A 14500-nucleotide genomic window follows, 5' to 3' on the forward strand; every position below is an offset into this window, starting at 1 on the left:
GCAAGATTTATCAAGGTCGAAATTCAGTCTATTTCCAATGTCAAGGTTTTTCTGGGTGGGGTATGTGTCCAATGATAATGACCTACATTAAAAAGTAAAACGACGAGAAGTCTGCACTTATCCACCTAGGTAGAATCTATTCGTGTACAAACAGAGGTCCCCATTTTATCGTATCTAACCTCCTCATATGTACATGTGCTCTCATTTACATAATCTTATCAAAGTCCGAAAATTTCAGACGCCTTATTCAACCTTCTCCATTCCGTAACTGACCACAGAAAGACAGAAGAAGCTGGTAAGTAGAAAAATAAGTTACTAGTAATATTTTGAATTATACTTTTTAATCATTAAAAGTCTGCGAAAGAACTCTATGTTTAAACACTAAAAACACCTTAGATTATCTCACATTTTTGCCATGTGGTGATTGTGCTAGAGTTGGATATTAAAATGGAAAAAAAACTCCTTGTTACAGTTTCAATACCGTAACAGAAAAACTACATTTCCAGACATATCATTTTTTTATGGCAGTTTGATTGATGAAGTCTCTATTATTTTTTATTTTATTTTATCTGCTTCTTTTTTATTTTAGTTTTACAAATATTTTATTTTAATATGGGTTTTGTTCCATTTAACTGGTCTTCGATTACATGCCTGACATTGTTTTTGACCCATAAATCATGTTTAATTAATGAAGAAAACGGAAAAATGTTCCATTGGATATATTCCCACGATTTTAGGTACGTAGCATCGTTTAAAAAAAAAAAGGGGGGGGGGCAATACCTTACACAAAAAATCGTGACAAGCAAAAAAAAAAAGAAAGAAAAAAAAAATTCCAAAAAAATTCCAAAAAGCATGGAAAATTCTGATTTTTTTTTGGGGGGGGGGGGGGAGGTTGTAGCTTTCACTGTTAATGATTTCCTTATTTTCACTTCAATTTACGTGCTCCCAAAAAGTGGGCAGTAACTCCTGTTTGAATGTAAATTTAAGAAATATGTTTGCTGCTGGAAAAAAGTGCCTGCCTCCCCACCACCACTCCCACCCCCTTGATGCTACGTCCCTGGCTTTAACCGTCGAGGCGCCCCGTTTGGAGAATCCGGAAATATATTGCAGGTTTGGTTAGAGCGATAGAATATTTTCGCACGTGATGACCATAGTGAAAAACATACAACCTCAACGTCAACATGCTCAACGACAAGCGATTGTCATCGTCACATGCAAATGACTATAAAATGTGGAGATGTGCGTCTTCTGAATCCAAACTTTAGACTAGGAGCATTTGACGTTTGAACTCCCATTCGAGATTTCACCAATATATTATACTTTCACTTTCATTTCACTCTGGCCTTACATAAGTATTATGAATTTGAGTGTGTACGTACGATCACCATTTCCTGTAGACACTAGACACACGCTCACACTTTATTTAGTGACACATACTCTGAAGAGAGAGTAAACCGACGATATCATCTCGTAGTTTTAGTATACATGTACTGTGGATCTTAAATTGTAATTTGGAAGTAGTTGTAAAAGAATGTCGTCGCAGAATGATGAGAGAGTAAACCTTCTCTCTGAGCATGGTGAAACAGAACAAGATGGTGAGTTATGAAACCGACAAAGCAAGACCTTTGCTCAGTGTATTTGAGCAAGCTTTATTAATCACAGGATATATACTGATGTAACAAATCCATGATGCATTTGGTAGGGCCCTGATTGCTTATAGGGATTTAGGTTCTTATAAAATCTTTTTGTACAGTTGCTGTACTGCAAAGACATTAACAAATCAATATGTCAGTAAGTAATTTACTTGTCATGATTATGTATCATGACCAGTTGGCTCGTGTCAAGACTCTGGGATGTCAATTCTAGGCCTATACCAGCATACCATAATATGCCATCCTCACAATTAACATCAGTCAGGGGTCCTGAGTCCACCCATGGCCCAAGTGAACTCGGGACCCCTGAAGTTGTAAGGATGATTTTAATGCATGGTGATCAACATGTTACATCAACATTGAAACCCATTGGGAAGTGTTAGAAAAAAAACCCAGGTACATATTAATGTACCTGTTCTGATGATGATGATGATGTTCATTTTGTGGGCAAGTAGAATAGGACTAAATTGAAATGAAAAAAGAAAATACTGGGCAGTGCTTTTCACTTGGCACTGTACATGTATTTATTGTAAGGAAATACTACATATTATTATAAGCTGTATGTTTTATTGGTTAGAGCACCGTAATAACTATTTCCTTAATTATTTCTTAATAAAAGCCTTTGAAAATCAGTCAATCTGACTTGAAAAGCTCAAGTTATATGGTGTCTTCAATAATATGCAGATGGTGCTTCTGCAAAGGCATCTTTTCAATGTCATGTTAAATGGACTGTTCTATTTACTGGAAAAACACCTTTAAGATGTTGGTTGCTGCTTACTGTAGATCAGGCCAATATCATGAACCAACCATTGACTGTTAATGACTGATCCTTTAAAACCAGAGACGACTGCTTGCCCACTTTGCAATCTTTTCAAAATTTAATACATTTTATGTATGTTACCATAGATGTATGTATGTGTATCTATCTATCTATCTATCTATCTATCTATCTATCTATCTATCTATCTATCTATCTATCTATCTATCTATCTATCTATCTATCTATCTATCTATCTATCTATCTATTTATCTATCTATCTATCTATCTATCTATCTATCTATCTATCTATAACATTTGTAGGTATAGAGAAACAGAAAAATATATTTTTTTTTAAATCATATAACTCCTAAAAATCATATAACTCCTTCTACTTTAGGGTCTTAAATTAAATTCAACTACTGATACAGTAAAACTTGTTTCTATCCAAATTTTTGGATAAAGCAAAGTTTTTTTGAGTTCCCGGTAAAATTATTAAGAAATCTGTGCAAAATTTTACGGTTATAATGAATTCGGATGTAACAAATTTACGGATAAAGGCAACTGATTTTGAGTTCCATAGAGGTGAATAATAACGAAATTTAACACCTTTATTACGAATTTGTTTACAGTTAAAAAAAAGTTTGCACTACCATTTAACATAAAAGTTTAAATGAATTTAGTTTCGCATAAATTCTTGATCTGATTTTTAAAGGTATCAAAAGAATGTATTTTCATTCTAAGCCTCAATTAGCAAAAACTGTAGTCTGGTTAAAGAAAACATGTATATTGTGAATTTGCTATAGTTATTATCATGAATTTGTTATATGGAAAAAACGAATTACGGATATTATGAAGTAAATCCGTTGGTCCCTAGGACTTCGCTATAACAGAGTTTTACTGTATAGAGAGTTATGCATTATTTTAGAATTTTCTTCTCATCAAGGGATTCTGTGAGAATGCTAAGGACAATTTCATACCCCTTTATACTCATGCTGTAAGTAGTGACAAGATCCCCACCCCTGAACACCCATACTGGTACTTTGTGGAATCAAGTTCACTATTTTTACACACAGGCTTTGATGTTGTCATATTTCATCAAGGATCACAATATTGGAAATTTATCGGTACCAATAGATTTAAAAAATTTGACACACTGTGTACAGAAAAAAGCCTCTTAATATATACGGTACTAGAAGTTTATAGTAATAAGATCAGAAATTGTTACATTTGAAAATATTAATATTCATTGTATTTTGCATTTTTTTTTATTGATTTTCAGTATATTCTTGTTTCTTGCCCTTCATTCATTGAATTGATACCATGTACCTGTATTGAATTGATTGTAAATTTCAAGATAATTACTATTCTTAAGACATAGTCTAGCCTAGATAGTGTGGCATGTTCTAAAAAATTACTTTTCAGTAAATCTCCACCAGTTTAACTACATGCTGTTTATAAAGGGAGGCATGATAGGGGTGTCCTAGCTAAGTTTACATGTCCTAAAACAGGTGCTGACAAAAGTCTCTGCTAAACACGGATAACAAAGGCATTCATATGTCAATAGCATCAAGTATAATGAATGAAAGTCGTTCTAGTTTGAAGGAATTTTTGAGAAGGTATTCTGGGCCTTCTTTCATGACATTGGACATTGACAATTTTGAGTGTTTGGACAATGATAAATTGTTCGATCAAACTTTCATTTGTTTGAAGTACTGTTAGAGAACTGAATTTTGTCTGGAGATAAAAGTATGACTTCATGAGGTTAACCTTTCTAGCCTAAGGATAATGTATAAACCTGGGTAGTTCACCTGAAAAAAGTAATCTTTGGAGAGTAAGTTGTCAGTATTTGCAAGATAGCTTTGAATGGCTTGAAGGTTGGGGGTGGGGGGGATGTTGAGTTTGGGTACGAGGAAGGGTTTTTTGTGTGACATTAGATATTTTAAAATGAATACTTTTAATTAAGACTTTAAATGGAAACAGCAATGAAGCTAAATTAAACTTCTAAGATTTTTTTTAAAAACCTGAATGTTTCAAACTTTTCCAGTTTTGGAAACTTTGAATATTACCAGGTAAACTCTGTGTTATTGATTAATTTAAGTTTGACATTTTCTTTAAGGAACTTTGTTACTGGGGAATAAAAGAAATGTGTTTGTGTATGTTATTAAATGAGTGGAAAGTTTTACATTATCTTTTATGACTATGACTATGATTATCACAAAAAATATAAATGTGTAAATTTTAATTTCATCAATTCTATTGATGTGCCTGCAATTACTCTCATATTTAATGTGCATTTCATGTATAGATAAATAGAAACATGTTTTAAATCAGTCATTGATGTGTACATAATACTGCAAAGACCATGCATGCATATATCTGTAACCCAGAAGATATAATGTTGAACCCTGGCTCCCCTAACCAGCAATAGGCCATCACCCTAGGAACTTGAAAGGAAGTAGGGGGATGAAAAAAAATGTTAGTTAACCAATAGAAAGAGATCAATCCATAGAAATATTTTTCAAAAACCATTTTTGTAAACTCTATTTTTCTTTAGCTGACAAGAAAATCTTTGACACAATGTAGATTATTATACAATATTGTATGCATAATGATGACTATACATTTTCTATATGGGTATGTACTTTTTATTAAATTCAGAATTCATGGACACAGATATGGAAAAGATGGAAAAAGAACCAGGTAATATTAATAGTATGTGCACTTCTAAATTTAATTTACTTACCATAGTACATCTGTGCTTGTACCTGTATATGTATTCTAGCTTGTACAATGCAACATAATAAATGGATCATCACACCTTTCAGTTGTTAAGTGGACATTAGATTTGACATCTACAGACTGTTGTGTTTTTTGTCTGTTGGACACTGTCAAGGTTAATTAATTTACCACATCTATTTGCTTATAAAACTTTGTTGTGAAAGAGTATGGACTTGTGTTTTATCGGCTTTGATACTTATTGATACAATGACTAAGACCTCTTACCACCTTGAAAATTGTTCAGGTAAATTTTCTATTGTTGTTTGATAATTACATGAAGCAACTGCCAGATCTCTACAGTTTTTGTTGAAATGGGTTTTTTTTTACTGTATGTCAGATAAGTAGTTGATAGATACTGCTCATTTAATTGTCTTAATAGCAATTTTGAAATGACTTTGATACATACCAGTATTACTAAAACTATAAAGTATAGTAAGAGATGAAGTTTATCACTGTAAGTTCATCACATGTACATAAATATAGTGCATTGCTATCAAATTTTATAGATTTTAAAGTTGTTTTTTTTATTTTTAAAAAGAAATAGAACTTCCAATTAAATGTTAAATTTGATTTTTTATAATATTCATATCACAAAGAAGCAAAGGTTGAGGAGGAGGTACCATGGTATCGAACTTTGACCCCCTACAAGCTGTATGTGCTCCTGATACTACTGGTGACTTATCTCCTGAATCAGCTGGACAGGTACATGCTGGCCATATCCTCCAAAGCAATGGCGCAGGAGATCCACTTTGGAGACAAGGCGTGTATGAAGAACACATCAGCCCAAGACAGTGATTTTAATGGACTGAAATGCGAGACATTTTCTTCAGCAGACAGGTATGTTTCAATTTTGAAAATATTTTGATAGAATATTGTTTCCTAAATCCTACTGTTGATATCTGTGGGCATGTGGTTGCATAGCTGTGGGCACGTGGTTGCAGAATTCAAAATGGTCAGCCTTAAAGTTTTGTAGTGCATGATCATAATTTCTGTTGTACAGCATTTATTGGTGATGACCATAAGTTTCTGATATATTATTTGTCTTGTAAAAAAAAATTTGCTTACTGTATTTGAGAAAAAGTACATGTAGCAGTTTCTGATAATTTATATATAGATTTCCACTCTTGTTATTCTAGCTACCTCTAACAATCTTGACCATTAACAGCCATCTGTAAACTTTTTAATGTTTTTGACTTTTTTTCCAGAACCACTTGGCCAATTTTAACTAAACTTGGCTCAAAGCATCCTTGGGTGCAAGGGATTCAAATTTCTTTAATAAATTTCCATAAATCTACCAAAATTGTGAAATTCATGGCCCTCGGGTTAGGGATTCAGGCCCTAGGCCGATGGCGATAAACTGGTAGCGAAACTGTATTTTAATCTTAGAATTTTTTTTCTCATCTTCCACAGTGGGGAGATAAATTGTATGCAAGGTTATGTTTTGAAGCCCTCTACCTAAATCTGAAATTCATGACCCGTGGGTTAGGGGTTCAGGGCCTTGGTTAGGGTCAGTATACATGATGGCCACATTATGAAAATATATGAATTCTTATAATATTTTCATTTGTACTTTCACAGTGATGGGAAATAAACTAAATGCATTGTTATCATGTCCATTATGTCCTCTTCTTAAATGGTGAAATTCTTTACCCATGGGGTAGAAGTTTTTCATGTTTTATGTGAGGGTTTTTTTTTGGGGGGGGGGTGACAAATATGGCCTTATAGTGAACAAGTATTTTTAAGGTCACTTGTGTCACTCAGATTACGTATTTAATACATGTATTACTGTTGGTCTATGTTAAAAGAATGTTAAAGCCTGTGGGCCTCCTGTTATTGTAACTGAAACAACAAAAGGTGCTAATAGGAATCTGTGGAGAAAAATTTCAAAATCTTTTCAAACAAGTTCTACTCTGCTGAATTGTCCAGATATTTTGTATTTTACAAGATAAAGCTGATTTGATCACAGTTGTGGCTATTGCTGCTCAGGTGAGCCTCTGGGTCTCTTGTTTCCTTCATGTTGCAGTTATTTTACATTTTTATTTTTCAGTTGTCGAAATGCAACAAGTAATCTGACACATGCTACGGGACTCTGTTACTATGACTACAATGGGCAAGGTTTAGAATACCAGATCGTCGCTGGTCCAGCCTTCACAGTCATCTATACATTTGGTGGAATCTTTATCAGTTATGCTGCAGAGAAATACAACAGAAAGGCAATGTTGGCTGCTTGCCTTATGTTCTGGTCTGTGATGACTTTGTTGACAGGATTTGTGAAGGAATACTGGCAACTGGTAATACTGCGGTTTGGACTTGGATTTGGGTACGTGTGTTTTATCAATATCTTGTCATTTAGCTCACCTGAGCTGATGAGTTTTTCTAATCACTGGTGCCTGGTATATATTTGCTTTTTGTCATTCAAGGTTGAGCATTTTATGCATGAAAATTCAGAAAAGGGTTACAAAACTTTCTTAGAAATTGTTATGCAGGTAATGGGTGTGGCCCAAAGTGTACTCAGTAATTTGACATATATTTTGAGTAAGAATAGCCAGTTTTGGAAGTCTAGCTTTGACTGTTACAAGTGTAAATGGAGTGTCATATCCTTTGATAGTTATCTTTGTATGTTCCTACTTTGCAGAGAGTCTGGATGTGGTCCGTTTGCTGTCTCCATACTAACAGACTACTTCACACCAGAAACAAGAGGATTCGCCCTGGGAATCTACAATTGGGGAATCTACTTTGGCTACAGCATGTCTTATGCATTTGGAAATTTTATTTCACTTGCAAACATTAATGGTCAAGTGAGTAGTCTCATCGTATTTGTTTGGTCAAATAGATATTAATGTAGTTTGTTAAATGAATGACCAAATTTTATATGTAATACTATAGTGCATGTACTGTTTAATACAGAGGTATTAATGATCTCCTTTAAAAAAAGGGCTTTATATGAAAATATGGGAAAATACATAAATATAAATGTAGAATTCCTGGGGTTTTTCTATACTAAATAAAAGTTTTAGGTAAAAAATCATATCTTAGAGTTTTTGGTTGATCTGATGGTTAATCTGTTGACAATCAAGCCTTCTTAAAACTTTTCAACAATGTGGAAAGACCTCCAGAATTTATTTTTTTATTTTTCTCCAAGACTTTAGAAAAAGAATGTTTAGATTCAGGTTGATATGCAATTTTCATTGGCTTAAAAATATACAATGGTTAAATTTTTTTCTACTTCAGGTCACTTTGCAGTTTATAAAATGTTAATAGGCAAAAACAAAGTCATATTCATTTTAAAACTCTTTCCTTATTGAACTTAGGGTTGGAGGTGGACATTTATTTTGTCTGGAATTCCTGGGCTCGCTGTAGGGCTACTTATGCTTGTATCGCTGAAGGAACCAGAGAGAAACCAGAACCAACTGGAACTTTCTGGCACAGCATGTCAGCGACTTGGAAGGACGCTTAAAAATTTTTGTAGTCCATCTCTTCTTCTCATTTGCTTAGCTGGGTCCATCAGGAATGCATGTGAGTTTTACTTTTTATATCTGGTATATGCTGCTACATATAGATTAATTTTGGTTGAATTATTGAATTAAGTTAAATGTGTTTTATGCATGCAATATGTTGCATCTCAGTATTTTGTACATGTTCTATGTTAAGCTACTTTTTTACTCCCTTCTATAAACAACCTTACTGTGCCCTTTCTGCCCCCCCCCCCCCCCCAATAAAAAGACCCAAACAAACAAAAATGATTTTTTTTCTTTTTTATTTAGCAGGATATGTTTTTGCCTACAACACCCAACTGTACTTTACACAGATTGGTCAGACGCCAGAGCAGATAGGAAAGTATCTGTCTTGGATCCCCTTGGTTGGGGGGAGTTTCAGCGTGCTTTTAGGAGGGTTCATCTCAGACCGACTGGTCAGGAGACTGGGGCTATACTCGAGAATTCTTGTCATTGGAGTCAGTTTGGTAAGCTACATTACTGTCAGATACACCACATGAACTGATGGACTTCGTTTCATATTCATTATACCCCCCGCAAACAAAGTTTGGGGGGGTATATAGGAATCACCTTGTCCGTCCGTCCGTCTGTCCGTCTGTCTGTCTGTCTGTCTGTCTGTGCAATCGTGTCCGGTCCATATCTTTCTTATAGAGAAACATTGGAAGTTCTTACTTCACACAAAGATTGCTTATGACCTAAGGGTGTGTCATGAACTTGACCCAAGGTCATTCGGGCAAGGTCAAGGTCACTGGCAGAAAAAATGCAAAATTCGTGTCCGGTCCATATCTTTCTTATGGAGAAACATTGGAAGTTCTTACTTCATACAAAGATTGCTTATGACCTAAGGGTGTGTCATGACCTTGACCCAAGGTCATTTGGGCAAGGTCAAGGTCACTGGCAGAAAAAATGCAAAATTCGTGTCTGGTCCATATCTTTCTTATAGAAACATTGGAAGTTCTTACTTCACACAAAGATTGCTTATGACCTGAGGGTGTGTCATGACCTTGACATAAGGTCATTCAGGCAAGGTCAAGGTCACTGGCAGAAAAAATGCAAAATTCGTGTCCAGTCAATTTGACACAAATCTTGCTCAGGCCACATAAAATAATTTTTAGATTTTCATTCCCGTCTCTCTGAAAATGGCCTGCCCCGATGAAATTTTTTTTGGGGAAAAAATATGTGGAAAAAAAATTGGAAAAACATCGGGCTCAGTATACCAATAATTCAAAATGTCTGACATGTGGATTTCGTTTGATTCGAGTCATGGTAGTTAACGGAAGGATGCAAATGTCCTCATGCATTAACAGTTAACTTAAAATAAAATGGAATGAAAGGATAGAAATTGGTTTGTTTACTCCTTTTAGCATTAACAGTTTTGAAAAATAAAGCAGTTGTTATTTATAGAAAATGGACAGTAAAATAGATTCATCCAATGTTTTCGATAATAGCAAAAATATGTGCGTTATGATTTTTTTCTTAGCGGGGGGTATCAATTGTGAGCTTGCTCACAGTACCTCTAGTTTGTTTTAATTACCATTTTTGATGCATTAAAAACATGGAATTGCAAGGGGTTTTGTGAATTATGATTTTAACTCGATACCTATCTTGCAAATATCTTCCTGGTAAACAACATCTTGTTTGAAAACATGAAAACATGGAATTGCAAGGGGTTTCGTGAACTCTGATTTTAACTCTAATACCTAATCTTGCAATTGTCTTCCTGATAAACAACATCTGATAAATGTTTTGAGGATTATTCATTGAAAAGGTGTAACTGCATCTTCACTAGCCAAGGGTTTTGAACCACCATGAATTTTTTGAATACTAGACATTCTGTAAAGATGTATACTGGTACATGTACTTATATTCTTTTTCAGTTAATTGCAGCTCCATTTGCAGCAGGAACATTGTATTTTGACCCTCCTGGTGCTTATTTCTTCCAAATTCCCACCTATATATTTGGTAACTATGGCTATTTATTTCAAATTGTTTTTCGCAATTATCTTTCTTTTTTTTTAGCACACTCTGACAAATTTTAGGTAATGGAACAGTGAAGTACAAGCCTTATGATTATTTCTACCTCTACTCCAATTTTCTTGACAGTGAATGTACATGTACTTGTAAACTACTCAGTTACAAAAAGTGCAAAAATATTTCACCACACTTTTACTATACATGTACTTTCATGTTTACGATACCTTATATTTTAGATTTAATGTTGACTAATGGAGTTTAAATTTTGCAATGTAGGTGAGATGTGGGTAGGAATCACGTTGGCAGTGGTGGTAGAACTGGTCCCCAGTGAGATCAAAACAACAGCCGTGGCTGCCTATCTCTTCATCATCAGTAACATTGGAGGAAACGCCAATTTATTAGTACCACCCCTAGCACAGCACTTTGAAAGTCAAAACTACTCCAAGTCCGATTCACTGAGATGTATGTATAATCAGCATTATTCAGTTATAAGTTTATACAATATGTCTTTTAAAGCATCAAATAAATAAAGGTCCTGACAACTTCTCTCACATGCTTTACACATGGCTTGAATCGTTCTTTCACTCTTCATCTCAATCAGTGCATGATATAGAAAAAAAAAGCCTTCAAATCTGGCATAAAATGTTCTGTGTAATTGGGGTTTTGTTTCACTACAGTAATTTCTATATAAACATTATGAATGCATCTTTATTATATGGTGCATGATTGTTGATGATATGCACTTTGACCCTTGACACATTACCTTTGCTTTATTTCAGATGCCTTGTATATTATGTATCCTGGTCCCTATGTGTATGGTGCATTAGTTTATCTTTGTTCACTCCTTGTCATCAGGCGAGACAAAAGGAAGGCAGCAAAAGAAAACTACAAATCTGATGAGTAGAGAGTAAGCAAACAGTGCTGTAATTGTATGGACATATTTAATTTCATTGTCCATTCAGTTTGTAATTGATAGTCTTGTTAATTTTGTGATATTGTCTGACAAATGATTCGAAAGTTGGTTCATTTGCCAACTGATTGAATATTAGACAACTATTTGTTGATTTTGCGAAGGAATACAAAAGACTGGTAAATAGATGTTTGTATAAAAAGAGAATTAACTAAAGGTATAAAATTGATTATACATTACTTTTTGAGCTATTTTATAAACATAGATGAGAAAAATGTTTTTGAAATAGTATACAGTTTTGTCATCGTTGAAACTTTAAATTATATATCACAAGTACTGGTATATTCCTGCATTACACACTCCCATCTGTACACTGCAATGTTCATGTTTTATTGATTAAGTATTGAATTGAAGCCAAGATATTAATATTTCTGTGGAATCATTAAAATTTGTGGTGGATCAATTTTTGTGGTATTTGTGGGTAGCCCTCCCCCACGAATTTACATCCTCTACGAATTCAATACAAATTTTGAAAGAGTTAGTTTTCTAACTGAAGCTGAAAACCTACACATCCATGAAATTACATCCCCACAAATGAGCAAAAAATGCATAATCCACATAAATTGGCCCCCACAAATTTAAATGATTCCAAAGTACTGAAGTAACCTATTTATTTTTTTTTCATCTTTTTTTAATTTATCTTTGAATTTTTTAAAATTTCAATGTAAATTTATATCAAAGAAAAGAAATCAACCATTTTAGATTTATAGAGCTTGATCTTTACCTCAAAATGAAGTTGTGTTATTGTTCTCTTTTCAGATACCTTATTCTGTATGTACGCTGGACCGTTTGTATTCTGTATCCCAGTTTACTTTGTGTCTATGTTTGTACTAAAACGAGACTACAGGCGAGCAAAAAGACCTCAATACATAAAAATGGATGATAAATGATCTAGTGTAATAGGACAACTAGATGTAAGGTCAACTATGATCCTTTCTGTGACATTTTCAGTGAATATAAAATGCTATGGTTGGTTCAATGTAAAAGTTCTTAATGATGATGTTGAACATATACATGTACTGCATCAATTGATATTTGTATAGAAATTTTTTTTATAATATTATTTTTCTGTGTGCGGGGGGGGGGGGGGGTTGTCTAATTAAAATGAGTATCATGACTTAACTACTGTAATTAAATGTAACCTAGCTATTTAGTTTCCATGACAAAGGTTTAAATAAGAAATAAAATGTGAAAAAAGGAAAAGAAAGAAAAAGTTAAAACTTTACACCACTGTATATATTTGTATGCTTTATACATCATATTTTGTATCATATTGTGATATATATATTTTTTTTAACCAACATGCAATTTAACCGATAATATATGTTATTTCAGTCAATATTTTGAAAGTAAATTTGTCATAATAATGGTATCTTTAAATTGATAACACATTTGCTTTCAGTGTTACATTATAATATAATGAAAGATGGACAAGATATTTTTCTATTTAAACTGAAAATTCCCTTAACAAGAGTTTAACTGTACTGGTTTATGTATATGTATAAATTAGCTAGTTGATAGCTCTTTTATATTCTAGACTAGATGAATTGCTGAAAAATCAGTGATTTATATGAAGTTAAACCTTTTATGAGGAAATATTAGGTCCTTCTTATCAAATGTAAATGTTCATGGAGCTATAACGATAAATTGCATGAAAGGGTAATATATGTACACACCAAAATTTGCACTATAGACTTTGCAAGTCTAGGTCGTGTCTTCAGTCTCTACCTGGCTGCAAAATAGATTTTATAACAACAATATTTTGTAAACAAGGGGAATAACTTTTAATTAGCTTATTTAAAAGATGATGTTGTGTTTGACTAAATGTGTGTAAAAATTGTCAACATTTCATCCTGGTACAGGAGTATTGTTTTGTTTATATATTGATATTTGAATTTCATTTACCAGGTAGTTTGTATATCAGATGTACATTATTTATACACATTTACTTTTTTTTGAATGAACAAAGTTTTTTTTATTGATTTATTGAATAAAAATAATTTGTTGCTCAACTAAAAGATATATGTTTGTTTCATACTTGAAGAAGTCTGCAAAGAGGTGCATTTAAGTTGTAACTGTGGTAAAAGTTTCAAACCCATTTAAATGGTTGAATGCTAGATTTTACCCAAAACAGATTAATATTAGTAATTAATGCCATTTAAAGGAGAATTCGAAGTTAGTCATGGTTTTTAAAAATTTATGTACATTAATTTTGTACATATCTTTAGCCAAATAAAAAAAATATGAAAAGGACAGAGCAAGAGAACAACATGCATTGAATCAGGATAAAAGTAAGTTTACACGAGATGTAGAAAATTAGCATTAATCATGTGGCATGTTATCACGAAACCTATATTCAATAGAAAAAGGAAGAGGTTTAGAACACATAAACCTCTGTTTCCTGAGAGATTAGTACACAAGTACTGGTATACATTCCATTTGCCTGCATGATAAGATAAAAACTCCCATCATAATTCATTGTGATAGGAATTATTGGATTATCAATTATGAAATGAAATAATATAATTATCATTGTTTGTATATCATAAAAAATATGCCCAATATATCTTGTTGACCACAATTATGTAATACATAAAACCATTTTGTAGGGTTCCCAAGAGCTTTGTCCTTCGACTACATTGGAGTTGTGTTATATTAAGATAGGGAAGAATATTCAGACATTTAATTAATTTGCTGCCATTAAGATGCCCATGGCTTTATTATTATCATGAATCTGACGGGCTCAAAAAACCAAGATGATGCATTTCATAATCAATAAATGGCCTTGACATGGAAATAATTAATGACCTTAACATAGTAATCAAAAAATGATCTCGATAAAGATAGAAACCCCCAAATTGAAATTGATATT

The 14500-nt window shown here is 33.2% G+C and overlaps 1 protein-coding gene across 7 annotated transcripts; it reads left to right on the top strand.

Annotated features, from left to right (window-relative positions):
- The first annotated feature begins 201 nt into the window (after nt 1-201).
- LOC105345689 (MFS-type efflux pump MSMEG_3705) lies at nt 202-13637 on the top strand. Of its 7 annotated transcripts, XM_034446671.2 has the most exons (11): nt 1138-1595; nt 5071-5124; nt 5787-6027; nt 7238-7510; nt 7826-7988; nt 8502-8706; nt 8955-9151; nt 10562-10646; nt 10935-11120; nt 11438-11565; nt 12388-12688. In XM_034446671.2, the coding sequence occupies exons 1-10, from the start codon at nt 1532-1534 to the stop codon at nt 11560-11562; spliced, it is 1593 nt and encodes a 530-aa protein (XP_034302562.2). In that variant the 5' UTR covers nt 1138-1531; the 3' UTR covers nt 11563-11565; nt 12388-12688. The 7 variants fall into 7 exon arrangements, with proteins under 7 accessions (XP_019929831.2, XP_034302561.2, XP_019929829.3 ...); XM_020074272.3 differs by lacking the exons at nt 1138-1595; nt 11438-11565 and adding an exon at nt 202-295 and having other exon boundaries at nt 5071-5112; nt 12388-12694; XM_034446670.2 differs by lacking the exon at nt 11438-11565 and having other exon boundaries at nt 1136-1595; nt 12388-13637.
- The last annotated feature ends 863 nt before the right edge of the window (nt 13638-14500 follow it).

Source organism: Magallana gigas, chromosome 2 (genome assembly GCF_963853765.1).
Source record: "Magallana gigas chromosome 2, xbMagGiga1.1, whole genome shotgun sequence".
Lineage (NCBI taxonomy): Eukaryota > Metazoa > Mollusca > Bivalvia > Ostreida > Ostreidae > Magallana > Magallana gigas.